Source organism: Stigmatopora argus, chromosome 6 (assembly GCF_051989625.1).
Source record: "Stigmatopora argus isolate UIUO_Sarg chromosome 6, RoL_Sarg_1.0, whole genome shotgun sequence".
In the NCBI taxonomy this organism is placed as follows: Eukaryota; Metazoa; Chordata; class Actinopteri; order Syngnathiformes; family Syngnathidae; genus Stigmatopora; species Stigmatopora argus.
Genome location: NC_135392.1, coordinates 7,537,198 through 7,560,230, shown reverse-complemented (window position 1 = coordinate 7,560,230; position 23,033 = coordinate 7,537,198). Strand labels below are relative to the sequence as shown.

The 23,033-nt window shown below is 39.4% G+C and overlaps 3 protein-coding genes across 14 annotated transcripts; 2 read left to right on the top strand and 1 right to left on the bottom strand.

Annotated features, from left to right (window-relative positions):
* Positions 1-277: 277 nt before the first annotated feature.
* Positions 278-8,191, bottom strand: dgkab (diacylglycerol kinase, alpha b). Of its 3 annotated transcripts, XM_077603585.1 has the most exons (24): positions 8,108-8,191; positions 7,705-7,779; positions 7,368-7,432; positions 6,886-7,027; positions 6,695-6,769; positions 6,365-6,414; positions 6,196-6,270; positions 5,556-5,672; positions 5,353-5,470; positions 4,965-5,053; positions 4,671-4,778; positions 4,491-4,589; positions 4,365-4,415; positions 4,189-4,262; positions 4,038-4,112; positions 3,878-3,963; positions 3,720-3,809; positions 3,469-3,629; positions 3,321-3,385; positions 2,772-2,862; positions 2,511-2,688; positions 2,324-2,444; positions 2,177-2,237; positions 278-1,766 (listed from the first exon to the last, which is right to left on the bottom strand). In XM_077603585.1, the coding sequence occupies exons 2-24, from the start codon at positions 7,775-7,777 to the stop codon at positions 1,686-1,688; spliced, it is 2,145 nt and encodes a 714-aa protein (XP_077459711.1). In that variant the 5' UTR covers positions 7,778-7,779; positions 8,108-8,191; the 3' UTR covers positions 278-1,685. The 3 variants fall into 3 exon arrangements, with proteins under 3 accessions (XP_077459711.1, XP_077459710.1, XP_077459713.1); XM_077603584.1 differs by having other exon boundaries at positions 7,705-8,168; XM_077603587.1 differs by lacking the exon at positions 6,695-6,769 and having other exon boundaries at positions 7,705-8,168.
* A 1,049-nt stretch (positions 8,192-9,240) lies between these two features.
* On the top strand, positions 9,241-14,003 carry stx16 (syntaxin 16). Of its 5 annotated transcripts, none has more exons than XM_077603652.1 (9): positions 9,241-9,664; positions 10,664-10,675; positions 10,782-10,889; positions 10,970-11,110; positions 11,478-11,640; positions 11,739-11,827; positions 12,061-12,204; positions 12,299-12,379; positions 12,474-14,003. In XM_077603652.1, the coding sequence occupies exons 1-9, from the start codon at positions 9,584-9,586 to the stop codon at positions 12,573-12,575; spliced, it is 921 nt and encodes a 306-aa protein (XP_077459778.1). In that variant the 5' UTR covers positions 9,241-9,583; the 3' UTR covers positions 12,576-14,003. The 5 variants fall into 5 exon arrangements, with proteins under 5 accessions (XP_077459778.1, XP_077459776.1, XP_077459777.1 ...); XM_077603650.1 differs by having other exon boundaries at positions 9,241-9,709; XM_077603654.1 differs by having other exon boundaries at positions 9,242-9,664; positions 10,573-10,675.
* Positions 14,004-14,685: 682 nt separating this feature from the next.
* LOC144075362 (EEF1A lysine methyltransferase 3-like) lies at positions 14,686-23,019 on the top strand. 6 transcript variants are annotated; one of them, XM_077602304.1, is made up of 4 exons: positions 14,686-14,899; positions 14,975-15,086; positions 15,927-16,131; positions 17,838-18,285. In XM_077602304.1, exons 1-4 carry the CDS (start codon positions 14,738-14,740, stop codon positions 17,977-17,979), a joined length of 621 nt encoding a protein of 206 aa, XP_077458430.1. In that variant the 5' UTR covers positions 14,686-14,737; the 3' UTR covers positions 17,980-18,285. The 6 variants fall into 6 exon arrangements, with proteins under 6 accessions (XP_077458430.1, XP_077458431.1, XP_077458429.1 ...); XM_077602305.1 differs by having other exon boundaries at positions 18,113-18,281; XM_077602299.1 differs by lacking the exons at positions 14,686-14,899; positions 14,975-15,086 and adding exons at positions 18,389-18,492; positions 18,896-23,019 and having other exon boundaries at positions 15,987-16,131; positions 17,838-18,291.
* Positions 23,020-23,033: the final 14 nt, after the last annotated feature.

Genomic DNA, 23,033 nt, shown 5'->3' with positions numbered 1-23,033 from the left:
GATCTCCCGGGCCTGCGTGGGTTTCCTCCGGGTACTCCAGTTTCCTACCACATTCCAAAAACATGCATGGTAGGCTGATTGGACACTCTAAATTGCCACTAGGAATGGGTATGAGTGTGCATGGTTGTCCTTTGTCTCCTTGTGCCCTGCGATCGGCTGGCCACCGATTCAGGGTGTCCCCCGACTCTGGCCTGGACTCAGCTGGGATAGGCTCCAGCACCCCCCGCAAACCTAATGAGGATAAAGCGGTTCAGAAAATGAAAGAGGTGAGACAATATAAAGTCCACAGTCACATTTTTTTAACACGGATGGGGCTCCAACCGTTAGGGATTTGACTGAGGAAACCATTGCAATAACTGTTGCTTCCAATTCGAGATATGTGAAAGGATACGTCGTATTGTACTGCATTATCGTCATTGGAACAGTAGCATAATGGATGGCGCATACACAGCTGTAAATGCCCATATGTCAGCAACAATTGAAGCATCATCTAATAGCATTCATGTCATAACTTATCTGCCACAAGCAGTGCACTTGAACCCTCTCAAGGGAGGACCGGCCACGATTTAGTTTCTCTTTAGACTGAGACGGAGCATTCCGCGTGGGAATAAATTGGGTTTGTCTAATGAACAAATGAATATGGAGCTGATCTAACTGAATTGTTTCTTTTAAAAAAAGAATATAGTCAGTTGCTTATGTTGTGGTTGCACATTCTATAAACAATTTTCATATTCATATGCACCTATATCTAACCACGTTAACTCTAACTTGATCAGGGACACTCACATAGAGATGAATGAGACTGCTGTTTTGCAAACTTCTATTTTCAGCGAATGTATTTGTTAAAATGTCTGCCCCTAGTAAGGGTATTTAAAAAAAAACCTGCCCACGTTTAGTACCACTTTTCCTCCTCGTTTATTTAGGATTAATCCCCCTCCAAGCTTGGTTTCCTCACCAACACTGGATTACACCTCCTTTCCCACACATGCATTCTGCAAAGCAAATCTCTTGCAATTCTGCCAGAAAAGATTTACTGGAGATATTCAACTGGCAGGCTACATCAAAAGGAAACACTATTTCAATATGCTTTCAGCATAGTCTTTAAAAAAAAAAGAGATACAGGTTACATTTCAGAAGGTGTGTGTGTGTTTTTTTAAATCCTCATCTATACAGTGATATGATCCTTGAGTTTTCTCATTAATAAAGTACAACATGATCACCAAACTGAGTTTGTTTCTGGGCATTTAGTGCAAAAATCAAATTTCCATCAACCAAAATAATGTAACATCTAAAAGATGTCTCCCTTCATAAACTGTTAATCATTCAATTACTCTTTTGTCTACGTTAACATTTAAAGTCAACTTAAATTCAAACATCAGGTATAATTTAAAATTTCCCCTGTTTGTCCTTCAAAACACAAAAGAGAAGGATAAAAAATAGCAACCAACAAATTGTATTAAACCATACAGTAACCATAAACACATTTCTTATCCTTGTGCTAAAACGTGTTTCAACTACAAGAAAAACTCAAAAATGTCAAAATTGGTACCTTTTGACAACAATGAGTATTCCTTTTCTGTGGCACAATACTGGTTTAGATTGATAGGAAACAAAACAGACGAAATGCACTTTTACAAATTGACCAATTTAAAAGAGAACAGCATTATTTATGAAATACTGACATCCTACGAAATGAAGAAGAAGCCAGATGGCTTTGGTGGAGGAGCCATTAACATGTTAGCTTGGTTCTTGTGAGTTATGTGGATCTGGAATAAAACATAACACCAGAGATTTAGTTCAAATGTAAATGACTTCAAATGAAAATCATTTTTTACAGTGCTGACTGAATGGCAAACACAGACTAGTGCCTCAACACTCATCATCTTTCCCACTTTGAATTGGGACATTACAGTAGTATTTTATCAAGTGTATATGCATGTACAGTGAAAGAGGAAATCGGTCAATGTCGCCTCCTGCTGACTTGTACAGTTAAAGCAATACTATAACCAAGGCCTTTATAATGGCTTATATACATATATGTATATCGTATGGCCTCTACACTTGACATTTTTAATCATTTTAAATGTATTGACACAATAAATGCAGAAATATAGAGGATTCAATAACTACACTTGTCATTTTGAAAGCCTTTTTCATTAGACTGTATGATACTTACTGTACAAGGAGGTTGCATCCATGGCTCCCCATCAATTTGCATGGGTAAGGCTTTAAATGTCCTGCAATAGAGACGGATGAGTGGCATTGTAAATTACTGCTGCCACTTTGCTGCAATGATTTTCTCATAAAGCTAAAAGCAGACCACCTAATAGTAATTTGGGAAGCCTGTGCCAGTCTGCTCGCAGCACTCTTCAGTCCAGTGTAGATTTGTCCCATTTCCATCATCCCTTCCAAACCTACCACTTCCAGGCGCTTATCAGTCATATCTGTAAAAAAAATAAATCCTATTGAAAAAGTATTCTACAACAACATGGTAATAACATATCAAAGACCTTGGCTTGTTTTTTTAAGGACTTGTGGATCAGTAATGACTTCATCACGCTGTTCTGGTAGTGGTCCATCTGGCTTGGTGGACTCGCCCCACAGGTTCGAGCCTCCGTAGATGCTCGGTATGTTGAGGACAGCAATGCACGAGAAGGACGGGCTCAGGGTTAGAGGTACCCCGCAACACTGTTGACAGGTGCAAATAAGTGTGAAAAAAAATGGTGGGAGGATCTTTAAAAATGTCACACGACTGATAGAAGAAAATTCACCTCAATGGCAAGAGACTCTGAAAGGTTCTTGCAAGAGGAATTGATGGTCTCAGTTGTGGCAAACTCCAGATACCAAAGCTTGTTTTTCATTCTGTCGATGGAACATTGGAGGAAAATACTGTATTTTAAATTGCTCTTCTTTGGCGTCATGTTTCTGGCATCTTAGTGTCGTAGAATAATGTTGACATTGAATTGAATTGAGGAGCTTTGTTTGTGCCAATTTGTAAAGAATACTGTAACGTTGTAGCCTTTAAGAAACAATGGTCAGAAAATATTAAATATGTTTATTATTGGGTTTATATCTTTGTGTTTAGGTTTTGTTAATAATTTTGCTCTTATAGTGTGGAATAAAAAAATGCATAAAGGCGAAACTTCTCTCATCATGACCACTATAAACAATAACCACAATTAAAAGCATGCTGGGGAATTAAATTACTATTTGATGGTGTCAAACACTGTAAGCAATTGTTATTTTTTAATACAGTCTTCTTTTAAGTCACAAGAGTTAGTCTTTACTAAATCAAATTACATTTTACCACTCAAATTCACCTGCTGTTGAATCTCTGTGGATATTTCTCTCTCATTGAGTGGAAACGATGCGCAACAGAAGCATCCTGTTGAGAGAAAAAAAGTCACTTCCTTTTTGGGGTTTGTTACGCTCAAAACAAAACTACTAAGTAGTATTGCGTCAACTCACTGATCCAACTGAAAAGTAGTTGTTGACGATATGGTAGGGCACAGGGTCTCCTTTTTTCTCAGGATCACTTGGTGTCACCTGAATGCTCCAGCGGTCCATGTTGATGACCTTACTTGTCTCAATCTGGTTCAGAATCTCCGTCAGATCGGACCCTTCGTAGCCTTTGAGGGATTCCCAGAGAAGAAGGGAAACTAGGTCATAATCGAATAATTGAATCTAATATCACAATTGCTTCAATTTGATGCCTTTACCTCCCCCCCATCGCAGACAGCGAGCCAGGTCGTTGCCAGTACCCAAAGGCAGGATAGCGACTTGCGGATTCACCTGAAGGTCAGCTTTGTCTAAAAACAGAGTCGTGTGATTTATCCTCACATATTTGATTCCTGTTATAAAGCTAAACCAGCCGCACCGATGGCGTCGAGGATCCACCCGGCTGTGCCGTCTCCTCCGCATGCAAGGATCCGGTAGTCACGAAGATTGCGAAACATTTGCAGCCTGAAATGAATGGATTGTTGTGAAGAAAAGTACACATTCAAAAGTTAAATGAGAGTCTGGTAAAAGTGCATCACCCTGGGTAGGGACCGCCGTTTGAAAGGTTGTAGACTTGACGTGGGTTCAGGAGGTGTTGAAACTTACGAAGAACTCTGGGGGGCAAAAACGGGCAAATAGTTGGATCAAAACATTTCAGATTTTTGTATGTCATTAGATTTTTGACCTCACCTCTTGCCCTGGTTTCCTCCACTTTTGGGATTTACAAAAACCAACAGTGGATGAATGTCAGGAATGGGGACAACCTGAGGGAAAGTACTTTGTCAATTATCCTATAATGTTTGTGTCATTTTGACTGGAAATTGACCAAAAGTTCACAGGGAAATTCATTTGAGGAAGACAACAACCTGTAAGATGTTGCCATCCTGAGCTACATCCAACAAGGTGGTGTCCTGTTCCTGGAGGAAGCACAATAAAATGATAAATGCAACGACACAGGCTTGAAAAAAACCTCACAGTATTTGGCATTCTACCTCAAGGTGACCATATATGTCCCACGGAGGCAGTATATGATCTTTCAGTGGACCACAGTCACAAGTGCATATTCCGGTGTAGAGGCACTCGTCGTGTCGCTAAAATGACAAATGCACAATTTTGCCAAAATGCTGTGGTTATGCTTCACGGCTGATTAATCCAAAGCTTTGCATTCGAACCATCTGCTGGCACCACACGCAACGCCTTCCGGCTAAAGTTTTAATCTTCTTCTGGCAAACTTGACACTTGGAGCTGCGGTCGGATCTGATCCAGTCGTGAGATGGAACCTGAGAGAAAAAAGAAAAAAAACTCCATTATATATCAAAATTGAATATATTGTGATCGGGTTTACCAACCAACAGACTCTGAATAAAACAGTCACATTTTTTTTTTACAAAGTCATACTGTGAGGCAATTATTTAAAGCAAACAAAACGTCAAGATACTGAAATATTGTGTGGCTTAAATTCTCACCCTCAATTTATGTTTAGCATTGACAAAGGTGGGAGCACAGGGTTCAATGTTCTTGTTGGAACACTGACTGTGAACCGTATATTTGCAACCTGGGGGCAGAAATACTAATGAGACAATTCATTTTCAAACAACAACAATAGTATAATACCAGGTTTATCCAAATTACACCTCTTCCTGACACCTAAACTAACTAAATGACCTTTGTACATGATGTGTTCTTAACTGTGTGCATAATAAGACTCCAGCATGGCCAAATTTGGATCAAATCTAGGTAGGGCTGGTTAATTAGCATGTAAATAATTTTCTGACGACCAGTCATCCAAAAAAATGCGTACTTTTCGTACGCCGAATTACAATGTGACGCTGTGTGGTGTGTTTGTCCTCTTACGGACACAGCAGAGTCCCTGCTTCCTTAGGCCGAGCAGCATGTTTTCACACACACAGCAGTAAGCCGGTTTGTTAAAATTTTTCATTCTCCAAATATGTTGCCCATCCCTTTCTGGCACCTATGGGTGTGGAAGCAAACACAAAAAGGGAGGTGCGTTCAAGGAATTGGAGCAAAGTCGTGTATGTGCAATGTTTTGGTTTTACCTTCAGTCCAAGCAGGACAAGCAAAGGCACATTGTTCATGCCTCCTTTTAGCCATTCTTCTAGTGTGACAGTACCACTGTTGTCCACATCAATGGCTTTCATCATGTCTTTTAGCACCTAAACACACATTGAGAAAAAAAGGATGTTTTGACACCATCTTTTCCTTTGTACCCTTGTCATACTATGCCACCTTAAAAATGATATGCCCAACAATAATGACAACATACCAGAAAAATATTTTTGGGGTGCAAAGATTCCTGTCACCAGCAACCTTATATATATATATATATATATATATATATATATATATATATATATATATATATATATATATATATATATATATATATATATATATATATATATATATATATATATATATATATATATATATATACATGTCAACTTTTTTAAAAGTTGCTCTTATTTCTAAACTAAGAACTTCTCATAGGAAAGTACTACCATCACATTGAAGGATGACTGTCAGAAATGGAAAAAAAGTACTACTATTTAGTTCTGATAATCAGTTGAGAGTTTGTGCACCAAAATAATATTTTTTTCTCATAGAGGTTACAGATTTCAAGTAGAATACGCAATAAAATAAAGTATACATTTGCTTAGTAGTCATTAGCATTCATACACTTTTGATCTCCACCACGTCCCAGCCGAGGTAATCAGCTGCTCGCATCATTTGCGTGATGATTCGATCCACTTCCTGATGAAGACACAAAATTTCATAGTAAAACAGCCATTGAAAAGGGTTTTGCATAGTAGATCATTGTACATTTGGATAGTTTGGAAAAACTTACAGCGCTATCCAGATGTCCATTACCATCTTTGTCATAAAGTTTGAAACTAACTAAAAAAAAATGACATGAGATGCATTAAAATCAATAAAATAACCAGCCAGGCCACACAATATTTAGAACCATCCCAAAACTATTCCATAAAAGGCCACAGTGGGTGCAGGATTTCATTCCAACCCAACAAGATTCACCAATCCAGTGTTTTACAAGTTTGCTCAATTGCAGCAACTTCATTGATTAAACTGTTTGTGTTGGACCAGTTGGAACAAAAACCAGGACCCACTGGGGATCGTAGGACCGATTTGGAGACCCCTGATTTAGAAAGCAACCAACATTCAAGCTTTTCCAGTGGCTTGGCTTCTTCCAGAACTGAAAAGTAACAGGACACGTCGCGGAATAACACCCCACCTGACAGAAACATACAAGAAATGAATCTTTGTATCCGATAAGAAAAGAAATTGCCTTGAGGCAGGTGATTTATTTTCAAGGTGTGTACTGCATGAGTATTAATTTTACATATTTACCCTTAGCCAGGGAATTGTTGTTGGAGCCATCAGGCTCCACATTTTGGAAGTAAGAGAAAAGGCGCTGGCTGAACTCTGCAGGGAATTCTTCCACCTCTAGGTACGTCTTGAGGAAGAGGTCAAACCTTTCTTTGTCCATGTACTATAGAAAGATGTAAAACAACAGTAGACACAACTGTGTACAATGATATATTTTAAAATGTCAAAAATTCAAATTCATTCATGAATCAGAATCAAAACAAAAGATTTTTTCAGCCTTTTCCCCTCAAATTCTAAATTCAATGAACACCATCATGTTGATTTATGAAGGGATTGAACTTTTGATGATATTTCCGTTGAATAAATAATGTTTTCCTTACTTTTAAACAAAAATTTGGCTTATTTGGCTTATTGCTCATGGGAGAGTTCACTTGGAAATAAACAATATGTGTCGTTCAAAAGAGAAAGTGGTGTTTCACAGTTTTATTTCCTGCACAACTGACCTCTCCAGAAATGTGCTTGTCACTTTGAAGCTTCTTCATTGTCTCTTTCACCCTTAAAGTGCTATCTGCAACAATAACAAAAACACACAAATGCGTTCATCAAATCTAAATTCTCACTGATATTGTGACTCCTGCATTTTTGTGTGTAAAAAATGCACAGTATTTGAACATAAAATAATAAAGTAGGCAAAACTTCAATTAAATGAATAATGTTTTGTAGGCTGTTTATCTCTCTTTGCATTTATATAACCCATTGTTTGCTGCCTAAAAATCTCACAAATCTATATAAATTATTAAAGCTATGACGTAAAGAAAGCATCCAATTGTATGCACTTACATTCCATGTATTCTTGCAGCTGGATGAAATCCACAGGTGTCAGAGTACCTTCTGTAGACTCCGAGGAAGCCATGTCTTATTTGAGTGAGAGACAACAAATCCAAAATTGGACAGAAGCTTCACATCTACACAGATGTCCAAATCAAGGCATCGTGTGTGGTTAGGGCTTTCATTTCCGAGTTAGTAAGTTACTCATTTAACCGGTTCCCCTCCATTCCTAAAGCCTTAAGTTGGAAGTTGAACACTCCTCTCTTTGTCAAGTCAAAACTCGAACCATCAAGCATTTGTTTTCACTCAAGGAGATGAGCACAGTGTGTCATCATGTGAGCGGACAGACAAGAATTTAAAATAGAAGTTTGACATGACCCGTGAGGGGGAACTCTGTCATTTCTTAAATCATTACCTCATTTAGAGCAAAGTCCTCATGACGGAGCTCTGTCAAACGATAACAGCAGCCAGTGTTGACCTGGGTATTAAAGGATGTAAGGGATTAGGAAACAGGAGGAGGAGGAGCTTGTTACCACATTAAAACTTGGAGTGGCACCGCATGTCAATGTCAATTTCCATAAGCTATTTTTTCCACTGATGGACAAAAACAAATGTTTGTTACTAGTAATTCTTTAACAGCTGACCCTTTGTTTAATGCTATCATAAACTCTTTTACATCGTCAATTACACATGACTATCACTGTTGTTTGATTTTGATTTAAAGTTTAAACTACTGTCACCTTTTTTGATTGATTAACCCTTTCATACACAAATGTTTGTACACAATTGTAATATTTCTATTATATTAGTAATTACATCCCAGGCCAAATTTCCTCCATTATTTACATATATATATATATATATATATATATATATATATATATATATATATATATATATATATATATATATATATATATATATATATATATATGGTGGATATTTGTTAAAGATAAGGTAATTAAAGATTGAAATTATCCACCAACATACAGTACAGTTTTTAACTTCCTCTAAATGGCTTTAAGGTGACCAAATATGCTTACTAAATAACTTTTAAGGGAATATACAAGTTATAATTTAAAGAAATATGATCCCTATATTGCTTGTTAGGCTGTGTTTGTGTCCCATTGTGGTTTCACTAAATCTGAATACAGACAGGCATCTCCTCTCAAAACTATTGCTATAATTACTAAACAAGATTTGCATATTTAACGTCTGTCTGTCTGTTTGGAGCTGACTTAGTGATGGTCTACTTGGTGTTTTAGGTCATATGCCATTGGTGACAGAAAGTAGTAGTAAATTTATGTAGTATTTACAATTGCCCAATGGGGCAAGACTCGTCTATTTTAGTTGCAATTACATGAAATATTAATAATTAATTAGATACAATTAGTGTATTATCCGAATTTAGTAAACAAAAAGCCTTTGTTTATTTTTTTAAACAAAAATATGGAGCATTAGTATAGAGTTTGTTATTGTCGGTATATTTTTCTCCAGTAGAGTGCGCTATACTTTATTTGTTATAACAGCACTGGTCTTTGCATCGTAGAAAAAGAATGCTTTCATGCAGGCGCAGGTGTCAGTAGAGGTCCTATCATTTCCGGTATCAGACTGAAGAACTCCGACTTTGCCAATTAGACATTAAATCCCCATTTTCGTGGGGATCGAATCGATTAAATATGGCGTAATCCATTTGACAACACATACATACCATTAGGTTGCTTTTAGTGCCCCTTTGGCGTTTAATCGCGAGTTCTCCTCGCCGTATTCAGGCGCAAAAAGCTGAAGCTAGCCAGCGGGGAGGAACAAAAATATAGTAACCCAGTAAGGAAAGACTAAGCCAGCCGAGCCGTGCACACTTTTTAAGACGTGTTAACGTAACTGTCGAATCATGGCCACTCGGCGTCTGACAGACGCCTTCTTGTTAATGCGGAACAATGCGATCCAAAACCGGCAGATATTGGCTGAGCAAGTGAGTACAAACGACCCCCGTCTGAGTACACGTAGCAATGCTGCGGTGAGTGGTCTGCGTCGTTTTGACATTTTATTCTCTCTGTCTGTGTGTTTGAAATAGACACCTTTTGCCTGTGCTAGCTAGGATTTAGTAGAATGTGTGTCGACGTCAATGTAATTACGTCGGATTCCTGTCATTGTCGTGTCGTTGCTACGGTAGTTTACCTAAGCTAACTGTTTTGCCATCAGACGCTACTAACTCTGACCCAAAAGGAGCAACCTTAACTGATGTTTAGCTTACAAATAGTGTGTTTCATACTGTGGCATTAAAAATCAAAGGATATGCTTTTTGCCAATTTAGTTGCTTGCATTCATTTTTTTCCACACTTAACTCATTGCATGCCAATGACAACAACAGATTTGCATTCATTTTTTTCCCACACTTAACTCATTGCATGCCAATGACAACAACAGATACAGTTTTCATTTACTAAACTGAATGTTCATGTTTCAAATGCCAATCCATATTTGATTGGCCCTCTAGCGCCACCAATGGCAGCCAATGTGTAAAGACTCAATCTGTCTGTATCTTCGCCATTGGGATTTATTCTGTTTTGATGAAGAAATACAGTTACACAAAGTTGCATGGCAAATACCAGTGATATGGCCGGATCAAAATGTTTTTTTTAAACGAATTGACAAGTTATGGTATCTCATTAGCTTTATTATCATTCTTTTATTATTATTCATCCAATAAACTGTCTTGCATGTGGAAAAAGTACGAGATTGTAAACCATCATTAGTCTTCTTTTCTAAGACCTCATTTTGTATAAAAAACTGTTTTTTGTAACTGCGTTTATCAGATTATATCATAGTTATTGTTGGTCTTTGTAATATTTGCTTGGTGCTCATTGCTACCATCTCTAGGGCTCATTTCTGATCTGCTTCTGTCCTCCTCTTATTTTCCTCCTTATCTGCTATTGGATGGAACCCCAATGCTTTCTGCCAATCACTCTAGGAACTTGATGAGGTACCACTCTTTGGTTTCCTGGTACAATACTTGTCACGAATACAACCAGAGCCCTAAATATCTCCTGGATTATAGAAATTGCTAAGGAGCATGTCTTGTTTTCAAGTTCGCCGACGATCGCATGGCGCTGGTGTCGGGAATCAGTCTGGATCCCGAAGCGGCGGTCGGTGTCACCAGGAAGTTGTCCCCCAAATGGGTAGAAGGCATCGACGAGGTAACGTGGAGAGAATACATTTCAAACTCATCTGGAAAGGATCTCACGCCACTGGCTAGTCAACTTTGGATTCCTTTCAGATCCAATACGAAATCTCACGGGTTCGCCAGAAGATGAAGGACCTGGCTTTACTTCATGACAAGCACATGAATCGACCCACGTTGGATGACAGTACTGAAGAAGAGCACGCCATAGAAATCACAACACAAGAGATCACACAGGTGCGCTGTACTGCTGGTTCAAATGTGTCTATTCATCATACCGTACAGTGGATCCTCGCAAGGTTTGCTGAGGCCTGTCCCAGCTGACTTTGGGCAAAAGACAGACTACACCCCAGACAGACAAGCATTGGCGCTCACAATCATACTTGCCTGCCCCAAGGTCAAGCGATTGAACCCCTAACACAATCAGGTGGCTGTTGCTGATCCAAACACCCAATAATTTATAAATGAAAATAATGGAAATGTCAGAGGTGCTCAAACTCTTTCTTACCACTGTGTCGGTGATTTAGATCCTTATGTAGATGTGCTCTACCAAGAATGGTTAATCACTTTATCAGTCAAAATTCTCAATCTGCATTGAGTACAGATGTTCCACCGATGTCAGCGAGCTGTAACGGGCCTGCAGTCCCGCTGCGGTCACTGCACGGAGCAAGAGGAGAGACTTCTGAGAAACGTCATCTCGTCGCTGGCGCAGAGTCTGCAGGATCTCTCCATCAATTTCAGACACACGCAGTCCAGCTACTTAAAACGTATGCCGTATTTCTCCAATATAATACCGGTGGAGGTATCAAGTCAAGCGCTTTTAATATGCAAGGACATATGAACCTGTTTTTTTTTTATATTACAGGTATGAAAAATCGTGAGGAGCGATCAAAGCACTTTTTTGACTCGGGACCGTTAATGGAAGAGGACGAAGATCTTGCTTTGTATGATAAGGTGTGTGGCTTTTTGAATTTTTTGGTTGTGTGCTAAACAAAGGACGTTTGCTATAGGCTGCTGCAAATTGTGGACGCGGGTGAGAGAAAAGAATGCAAGTGAAACAAACACACAGACTCATTGGAAACTCGTTACTTGTACCATTATTTACCACATAGTAAAATGGATCAGTGGCATATTTTGGGCTTTATGCGGTAATATTGCTTTCCCTATTCACTGGTTGTGCGATTTAGGGCTTCACAGATGACCAGTTGATGATGGTGGAGCAGAACACAATCGGGGTGGAAGAGCGAGAGCGAGAGATAAGACAAATAGTTCAGTCCATCTCGGATCTGAATGAAATTTTTCGGGACTTGGCCGGAATGGTGGTGGAGCAGGTATTACCTCAATCGCAATGAATGACACACCCATCACCTGCCTCATTTCATTTTAATGAACAGAAAGTAAAATTGCCCGTTGTTTTTCTTCAAGGGCACGGTCCTTGACAGAATCGACTTTCACGTGGAACAAGCGTGTGTTAAGACAGATGATGGCTTGAAACAGTTACAAAAGGTAAAAGCAGTCCATGTGAAACTACACGGTAAACTATAATACTTGTGATGTATTTTACCGTTTTCATTTGATGGTGTTTTCTTGTTCCCTTTAGGCAGAGCAGTACCAGAAGAAAAACAGGAAGATGCTGGTGATTTTAATCCTTTTTGTCATAATCATCATTCTAATTATTATTCTTTTTTCAACCAAGTTTTAACCATACATTCCTTTTTGCTCTCTGTGTGAGTGTTTGTTGTGGACCTCGGCTAAGAACCAAGTTGACAGCTTTACATGCCAAGCTGGAATGTTGAAATTCCATGTCTGTTTTTTGGTGTGCTTTTGGCTGTCCCAAGATGTTTTTTTTTAAATCAAAGAAACAATCAAGTGTCTGTTGAGTTGTCTAAGCTTATACTTGACCATGTTGGCAAATCTGGCTATCTTTCTCAAAAGGAAATTCTTTACAGCGGACTTAAGTGGACAAGCATGTTACATTGTTGTAGCAGAACAGTCTGTGCTTAATTTTTGGATGTGAAAATACTTTAGAAGAGCAGTATTTTTTTCGGTAAATGCTTCAAGAGCAGCATCTGCCATTACAGGAGCGGTTCACTACCAAATAATTTTTTACAGTTCAAGGATAACATTTGGTTGATTTAGCCTTTTTTCCCACATTTTGACTTATTGACTGTAAAGAAGCAGTTGGAAGTATCACTCCTTGCAACGGGTTCGCTGATGCACCCCATCGTTTTTAAAATCACCCATTCATCATCCAAATGGTTTTTCTTTGTTTTTTTAAGTGTGTTTGTTTTCATGGTCCCTGCTAAAAGTGCTGCTTTTGAGGGGAACTGCAGTTTGCACATATTTGAGGCCTGAGCAAGAGAAAGGTCTTATTGATGGAATTACTACTGTCATCTCTATTGATGAAGAATATTTATTTTTAAAAAATACAAATGATCAGGAGGAGCTTATTTACTGTGTATTAAGTAAAACCATTCATTCAGATTCGCCGCCATCATGCACGCCACTAAGAAAACTGTGATCCATCCCAGCTGCATAGAGATACAGTACATTTTCTATGCAGGTATTTTTTTTGTTTTTTTTGCTCTGATGATCTAGAAAGACTGATGAACTGAAGGCATAAGTGTTTTTTTTTTAAATTAAGTACTCCACACTGGACAGCGTACCTGCTGTCACAAGTGTCCTTGAGCAACATTCGCCATGACTTGCGTTTCATGTTTGTCTTTAATGCTAAGAGTGGGTTAGCTTTGTGTTCGTCCATCATCATTTGTTGTTCCAATATATACAGTAAAGGCTGCCTTTTTTGGGGGGTCGATTTCTGTGTCATTGGCACTGATATGGAATGGGAGGTATGACTTCTCATGAAACTGAGATTTCTTGTGCTGAATCATGAAGTATGAATTCCAGGTAACAGTAATACCTTATGTAGAAATTGGGAGAATGATGTTTGGTTGTTGTATGACATTTTCTCATGTGATTGTGGAAGCTTTGAGTGCAGCTCAATTCTTTTATACACATGTTAAACCCTTTCTGCAATTTATGTCAAGCAGTGTGAAAAATGTCCAATTGGTACTGACTGTGCAGACTTTAAAAAAGAAAGAAAGAAAGAAAATAAATTAATAAAACTGCAGCATGGGTTTTTTTTTTGTCACTGTGATGGATTTATGCCCCAATCATAAATAATAAGTGATGAGTCGTTGCAACAATAGGAACAAATCTTCATGGATTTTATTTTTAGATTTATGTAATTTTTGGCCATTGAAACTAGTACTGATTTTATTTGTCAAATTATTTTATTTTTTTATCCGGGCACTGTTGCCACCTTTACTTATCGTAGATTAATGATAGGTGACGTTTCAGTTTACGTTCAGTTACTGGATAACGCTTTATTATGGCGATGAATTGGGCAAGTTACATTATTTGGCTTCGTCATTGGTAGTTAATGAGTTATTGAAGCCCTATAAACAGTTCACAATTCGCCGTTGTAGTATTTCAATTGGTATCCAGCAAATAATATATATATTTGGTGAATAGTATGAACTTTAAATACTAGGTGGACATCGTACACGTGGAATATCTGGTGACCCGGAAAAATAACATCCTCAACTTTCAAATGAATAATTTAAAAGAAAAATATCAAACACGAAAAAATAATAACACCGCGAATCCTCTTTAATGACTTATAAATAATATAAGCAATACACAAACAATGTGCCAGTTTTCGTCAAAATGTGCTCTTCGACGAGTTTATCTAGCTAATGCTAATGCTAGCTAACCCGGAAGCTCTTTAGTTTTGGACTCGAAACTTTTTTTTCTTTAAAATGATACTTTACGCTTTCCCCTCCCACCCGTCAAACATGCACGATGAGCTGTTTTGTGAACGATGACGACCCTTTCCCCGCCGATGAGTGTTTGTTCGCTGACACCTTCTCTCAAGAAAGCATTTATAAATTAATGGGCCAGGAGCTGAAAATCACACAAATATTTGGTGCAAACCTCGGCGTGGCTGCACCGGTGTGGGAATCGGTAAGTACGCCATTTGTCGAGAGGTTATTATACACGTGTCATGAATGAGTGTCACTTTTATTTGCGTGTTGACAGGCGATACAATTGTGTCGTTACTTTGAGAAGCAACGCGTGGAGTGGCGTGGGCGACGCGTCATCGAACTCGGAGCGGGGACTGGCGTCGTTGGGATTGTGGCCGCTCGCCTCGGTATACTGTCACTGGTTTGTCTTATTATCGTTTGATGTGACTTTTAGAAAATAGCACTTAAAAATAGTATTTTACGAAAACATATTTTTGGCTGCCATTGACGGCGACACCAGTCCAATTTCTTTGGACTGGGAGGCCTGGCAGCGATCATTCACTACCAACCAAAATGTGGAGATTTTTCATCTTGTATTTGACCAAATAAAACATCTGTTTGGCTGCCATTGACGGCGACACCAGTCCAATTCCTTTGGACTGGGAGGGCTGGCAGTGATCATTCACTACCAACCAAAATGTGGAGCTTTTTAATATTGTGTTTTACAAAACAGTGACACCAGTCCAATTCCTTTTGACTTGGAAAGCTGGCAGCGATCATTCACTATCAACCAAAATTTAGAGCATCTCTGGCTGCCATTGACGGTGACACCAGTCCAATTCCTTCTGACCTGGAGGGTTGGCAGCGAATATTCACTACCAACCAAAACTTTGAGCTTTTTAATATTGTATTTTACAAAACACTGACACCAGTCCAATTTATTTTGACTGGGAAGGTTGGCAGTGATCATTCACTACCAACCAAAAATTTGAGCTTTTTAATATTTTATTTTACAAAACAGTGACACCAGTCCAATTTCTTTTGACTGGGAGGGTTGGCAGTGATCATTTTTCGTTTGATCGTTTTTTGTACCCTGCATGGACAAATGCCACATTCTTGTCAAGTTTGGTGGGTGCATCTTATCTTAGTCTGGTGTGCCTTAAAAGTCCAAACGTTACAGTCCAGTGAATGTGATAATGTAAATAACATTGCATGTTGACCTCGATTAACTTCTTACTTACCTCCAGGTGCCGATGTAACCCTCACAGACCTTCCCGTGACTCTTCCACCTCTGGAGGCCAATGTGTGTGCCAACATGCCCTCCAGCGGTTGGCCCGCTAGCCCCCCCACTGTCCTCCCCCTGTCCTGGGGTGAGGACCACACCAAGTTCCCCTCAGATTGGGACCTGGTGGTGGGCGCGGATATCGTTTATCTGCCCGACACGTATCCACGGTTAGTGGACACTCTGGCCCATCTTTGCAAAAAAAACACAGTGGTTTACCTCTCGTCCAAAATGCGAAATGAGCACAAGGCGCCAGGCTTCTTTGAAGAACATCTCCCAAGCAGATTTTATGTCCAACTTGTGCACCGGGATGATAGTGAAAACATTAATATTTACAGAGCCACTCTAAAAAAAGACCAGAAATAGGAGGATTATTCTGCCCTGACTAGAGTCGACATTGGGACCAATCATGAAGGAATACTGCTGGACGATATTATTGCAATTTTAATAGACATTTTTATATTACACTAGTGGTTAACAAGGTTTGCCTCCGAGTCATGGTTTTCCAGGTTAGAATCCCTGTTCAGGTGGTCCTAAAAAAATTCCATGTGTACCTTTTATATTCAAAATTTTGCATCATTTGAGTGTGAATGTTTTTTTTTATAGTTTGAAATGGAGGAATTGAATTTAATACCTCCAGAAAGTTTTCTCAACACACGGTCTTAAAGAAAGCACATAATACATTTATGTTGGCTTTTTAATGTTTAACTAATTCTATTAAGAAATAATGAAAATTATCTTCATGATGAAGAAATGGATTGTAGTTGTACAACTACTTTTTAATGGTTGTTATTTCGATCTGATTAGTATATGATATTCAGGCTAAGAATAGGCATTTCATTACGATTCCTTCATAAACTATGGGGATTTGTAACAATCAAATCATTTTTAATATTTACAGTGTCATGTCAAGATATTTTTTGGGGAACAGAAATTATCTTATTGCTAATTGTTGTATTTAGCACAAAAGCAAGACACGCTTTGCCTCAATCGCTTTTTAATGTTTATCTGATCATCTTTTTTTCCTATTGTTTACATTCTGCTCACTTAATCATTTTATCAACTAATCAATTTATTGATACTTGTTTAATCTTAATACAAAAGGACATTTGACAGATGTTTTCAAGTGTTTACTCATATTTACTGCATGTAATAAGCATGATTTATCCTTTTTTTAAATTAATATTATTTGGCTTGCCAAATCAAGTTTTATGTTGTTGTCGGTGGTGGTGGGTACACTTATCATTTTCTTAATAAGATTTGGTAGGTATATTCTATTGATGTATAAGCATTGTTCTATAGATCCTAATTATTTTATTTTTTTTGTATCTGAGCTGATTAGGGTTAAGAGTTATTTTCCAAAATTATTTACGTACATTAAAAAAATGATCGAAAGCTTTATTATGTCTTGTTAAATAAAGGGAATCATGAAAACATGCACAATTGTTTCCTTTTTAAAAATAGCCAGAATAAATAGAATATAGATCTGACTAATTATATGGTTTTGATATCAATCAACACTCCTAATTTCCTTTACCGATTCGTTAGTTGTTATGATTCCCTCTGTATGTTCATTTTGTGGTGGTCTAAAAATCTGACCAAGTAAGCTATTGATTGTGTAAACTGCTTATTTTCCTTTAATGGTGTAGAATTTTTCAGCCAAACACAAAATTGTGCTACAATGTTGCACTGTAATTTTGAGACGTTGGACACCTTTAACAATGATCATGCCGTCCAGGCCGGTTATTCTGTTAACATCAACAGATTGCTGTGCATGTTGGCCAGTATCTGCTCATGGTGCTTCATCCGCTCTCTCTATTTCTCTCTCTCTCACACACACTCACACACTCTGCTGATGTGTTGCCTTTCTGTTCAGCAAAGGAAAGCCTGTTTGTCACGCTGGAGAGTTCCGAAGAAAAGAGAGGCTGGCCTTCTCGCCGTGTGCCACAAACCAGTCCACAAAGCAATTGATCCCCCTATTTCCATGCAGCTTTAATCACGCTGAGCACGGCATTTAGTCATCAGTGATTGGGGAAGTTTACATCAATTTAGAAATGCATGAAAGTAGCCGTATCACGAAAATGGCTGGACTAAAAATGACATTTAATGATGTTAAATATAGAAGGTGCAAGTCTGTTTTTGTCCTCCCAGTTAGGCTGTTTGCAAAACACCTGATGAGATAACCCGGAGAAGATGAGAGGGAGGTGACAGGGTGTGGATGGGAGTTCAGTGGGAGGGAGCCTGACCACCAAGCTCTTAAAAACAAGTTGTCCGATTTGGACCTCTCACGTCACATTTCACAAGCAAAGAGGAAATTATAATCACTGAAGGTATGTGTCATTTTTTCCCCCACATTTATTATTTTTGTTTGAAAGCAGTAGAATTTAACATTTAATCATTTGCCTTGGATTTTCTTTCATATTTTAGATTAATTCATTTTAGTGCACTATGGATTTATGGCCAGAAAATCAAGATCCGCTGCCCCATTACACCAGATTTGATACAGTTCCTCGTCGAAATCATTTGCATACGTAAGTACAATATTGCCTGCTTTCTAAGGGTGCTTTTTTCCATTTGATGACGAGAATATTAAAAAGAACTCTACTTCTGTAAAGTAAAACATGTTTGCCTTACATTGACTCTAACAATAAAGGGAGAAGACTGATGTGTATTGGTGTGACAAGTGAATCACTACATCATCAGGCGGCTTAATATATATTTTTCACTAACATTAAAACAGTATATAACTTCTTTTGGCTTTTCATCTTAAAGCTAGATTGCAAGACATTTGTGTAAAGTTCTATAGGATGAAACATTTAAACAATCAAAAAAGACAATATAATTCCAGATTTTTGGTCATGCCTTGCGGACAAACTGTTTTACGAAAGAAAACATACCATCAGGTTGTGATATATTTTATTTTTATCCACACAGCTACCATGATCGACATCAGACAACACATTATTCTACAGGTAACCACGGGGAGCTGCGGAATCCCTTGAGGGAGTCCAGTTACTGGACGTTACCTCGATTGAGAATAGGAGGAACGCAAGTGGATCGCACCAACTGGACTGAGCCACAGCAGTGTGCCTCAACTTCTGTTCAGCACCACCTTTTGGGGGGTCATCCTTCTCAGCACAACATAGGAGAATGTGAGTCTTGTGAGGCCGGTGAATGGAGAGCAGCTGGACAGCCTGCACAAACATACGAGAGAGACTACGTGAGTGAGGGATGGCACAGGGGGTGGGAGCCCACCAATCTTGTCCATTACAGAGACTCATCCACCAGGCGCAGCAACAGCTACAGAGAGCTGGAAGCCTGGGCGACCCGTTACAGCCATTCCCTTCCGAGGAGGAGGCGGATAGAGGCAGAGATGAGGGGGGCCTCTGTTCTGGAGAACAGACGGAGTGCAATAGAGCCTTGCATGGCGGCAATTCAGCAGGTCGGACAATGTCCGAACGCGAGACGTGATCCGAGACCCAGGGTAAGAGCAGTTGAGCAGCAAAAGCTTTGTCCACTGCAAGCTCCCGAAGCCGACCAAGTGGTAGACGTGAAAGGAAATATCCAGAGGAGAATGTTTACTCAGCCTCCTGGTTATGTTGCACCTCCTCCTTACAACAGCCCAAGCTATCAAGCTTCAGATGTGATGCCCCACGGTTTGACCCAGGTTGAAAAGATACAGGAGAAACAAGACAGGAAACAGAACACATGCTCGGACCTTGAAGGATACAGCTACCAAAAGAATCCTGTGCAGATTGTGCATATTCCACAAACAGATCTGACTACATCGATAATCCGAGAATCTTCTTCAAAAGTGATCGAAGGACGAACATTCCGATTGAACAAGAGAACAGGTGGGATGACCATTTTCTGTTTGGTGTCTCGGATAGCGGGCCCAACGGAAAACCCATCCTTGACACCTAGCGAACAAGCACCAAAGACAGGTGCAAATTGTTCATCCATCAGCAATGAGAATATTGAAACGGCCAAGGTTGCGGATGAAGTAGACAACGGGCCACTCGCCCTTGTGTGTACTGAACAGGATAGAAACGTTCAACACATAGAAGTGACAGAATCTTGCCTAGAAAGAAAGCTCCCAGAGGAAGGACCTCCAAAGAAAGACGAGGCTGAGGATTGCCTGTTCAAAGAGAGTAAAAACAAAGCTTTGTCTACTTTGGAGAAACAGGCCACTCAATCAACATTACCTGTGCCAGCCAGATATCCATTGTGGAGGGAGCCAAGTTTCACAAGTAAGATTCACAATCGGAGTCAACTTGGCATGGAAGTAAGAAGACTAGACGTCAAAAAAAGCTCTGAAACGGAGGAGGGGAAAAATCTCCTAGTGATTGACACAACATGCGTTGTTGTCAAAATGGAGGTCATTAAGTCACCCATGACGGAGCAGGTTCACATCATAGGAACAACTGTGAACACAGAACAGAGTCCACAACATAGTTCTGCCTCCTCTGATCGATCCAGCAGCCTTAGCACGGAGTTACACTCGGATCAAAGCTCTGAATTAAACCTCCTTCCAATAAACGAACACCCTGCGAACGGCCTGAACTCAGATCCAGCGGAGACGACGGCAACTAATGCACCTGAAAATGCTGAAATAGAATCATTGGAGAAGCGAGCTGAACGAATCCTCGGCATCGACATCCAGGCATCCTCGCTTTTGGACATGTGTGTGAAAGATACAGAAAAAAGATCACATTTACCTCAAGTGAATGACAATAAAATGAACGGTCCGCTTTCAAAAGACACGGCGGATGAGAAGTGTTCACAGAACCAGCAAAACCAAAGTATAGAATCAATATCTGCTGAGGATAAAAATCCTAAGGTTGACTGTGACAACCTGTCAGGATCCCATCAAAAGGTGTTTCATTTTTTAGATGACACTAAACTTAACAATGTGTGTGAGTTTGACAAGACAGAGAATTCTTCAAATGACTCCACACAAGAAGAGGCCAAACTAGAGCAGATATCGTCTGAAATTGCCAATCAAAATTTGACTCCACCTCCGTTCTGCTGCAACAACTCCTTACCTGAAGCCAATCAGGATCCAGAGAGAGAGTCCAGTCCTAATTATGTGCTGTCGCCATTAGCTGTTCAGTCACTGACTGTATTTGAGTCAGAAACAACAGATGTTTCCGATAATGATTCAGTAATTCCCAATCCAATACAAGAGTGTTCAACCCAATTAGAAGCCGTAACATTGTTGCCATCTCTTCTTGACTCGGATGAGCCTTCCACTCTGCCTTTATCTCCTGATAAAAAAACTTCCACGGCAATGGCTGACATTGAAGTTTGTGAGGAGGACGAGGCTGAAAAGGAAAAAGCCTCACAGCAAGGTAAGCTCAGCGATGTTGCTTGTGATTCTCCTGTTGATGGAACAGATGGATTGGCTGCGCATCAGCAATTACAATCTGAAGCAGCCAATGAAGCGATTCCAGGAAGATCTCATGATAAACCCACAGCACTCAACAGTGAGCAACCATTTTTGATTCAAGCTAAAGACAGAAATGAAACCAACAATTCAGGCAATTCTGAAAAAGTGATGGACATTCAAAGTGAAGCGAAAGTGGAGACTTTGGCAAACCTAGCACAAGACGTCCACACGAAAAAAGTAAATGCGGAGTCTGATGACGACAAGGATTTTCCCGGTCTTAAGGAACACACACAAGAGTGTCAAAGTGACATTTTACCAACTACAAAACCATTTATTCCAGAAAAACTTAGAGAGGCTCTACCCAAAACTTCCTCTCCACCATTTGGTTCAAGAGAAGATATTGCTCCTCAACCAGAAAGAGAATCGGCTTGCCCTTCAAGTCATGGTCCTCCTGTTGGACCTCTTGAAACGCTACCTGCTCTCCTTCTGGACCATACGCCTTCTGAGAATTCTCCATCGTTTTCCCCTCCGACTCCACCTCTTCCAGAGGAAAGTGAAAATCTCCCCCCTGAGCTCCCCCAAGGAGCAGAGCTTCAGTATCCCACCTCTCTGTGGGATGCGGTGAATCGTATCAGGAAACATACAGCTCCCGACTCTGAGAACGAAGAGGATGAAGTGTTTGAGTTGTGGGATCCTGACAATGTAGCCGTTAATCTTGATCACGGAGTCTTCGAGGAACCGGAGTTGCTTGAGGTCACACAGGCTGAAGAAACGCTGCCACAACCGTTCCATGAGGAAGACACTTTGTCTTGTAGTAGCGCCAGCAGTCATAACTCGGGGGACACTGTTATCATAGCCGATGAGGATTACGTGGAGGAAACGGAGGACGAGGGTGCGAGTTGCTGCGTGGTTGAAACTGAAGGTAACAATGCAGGTGAAATGTAACATAAGAGTGAGCATATTTTTGGAATGTTGGGGGGAAACTGGAGTACCCGGAGAAAACCCACGCAGGCCTAGGTAGAACATGCAAACTCCACACAGGTGGACCGACCTGGATTTTGAACTACAGACTTATACAACTAAATAGCTAATAATACATTCCATTTCATTAAATCTAAACCAAATGACTTAAGTTTTTTATATTTACATCCCAAGTACATTGCAACATGGCATATGAATTTATTGTTTGTTGACAAGTTACTTCTAAATGTATGTATTTTCCTTCGCATTATAACATTAGCAATTCGATAGACAATTCGTTTGCAGAGTGGCACAATCCCTGTCACGAAAACCAAAAGGAATTTCAATATCTAAACAATACATCTTATTTAATGTGTTTATAGTTATATTGAGTAACCAATAGAGGCTGTTGTGTACAAAATAAGGGATTGTATCAAATCAGTGGTGTTGTACATGTAACACAAGCAGGAGGTAAAAAAAAAAACATTCCTTAATGCATAATCTGTGTATAATTTAAACATGGTTTAAGTTTTAATTTCTTATAGAACAGCACATAGCAGTTAGGTTTAACAAGATATTTGCACTTAATCTTACAAAATGATTTCTTTTAGGTGGATTATAGATAACTTTCAAAGTGTGGTTTCATTTTCCTACAATTTAAAAAATGGCTAATAAAGGTACTTTTACAAATAAAACATTTTTTGATGAATGATTGAGCTTAAT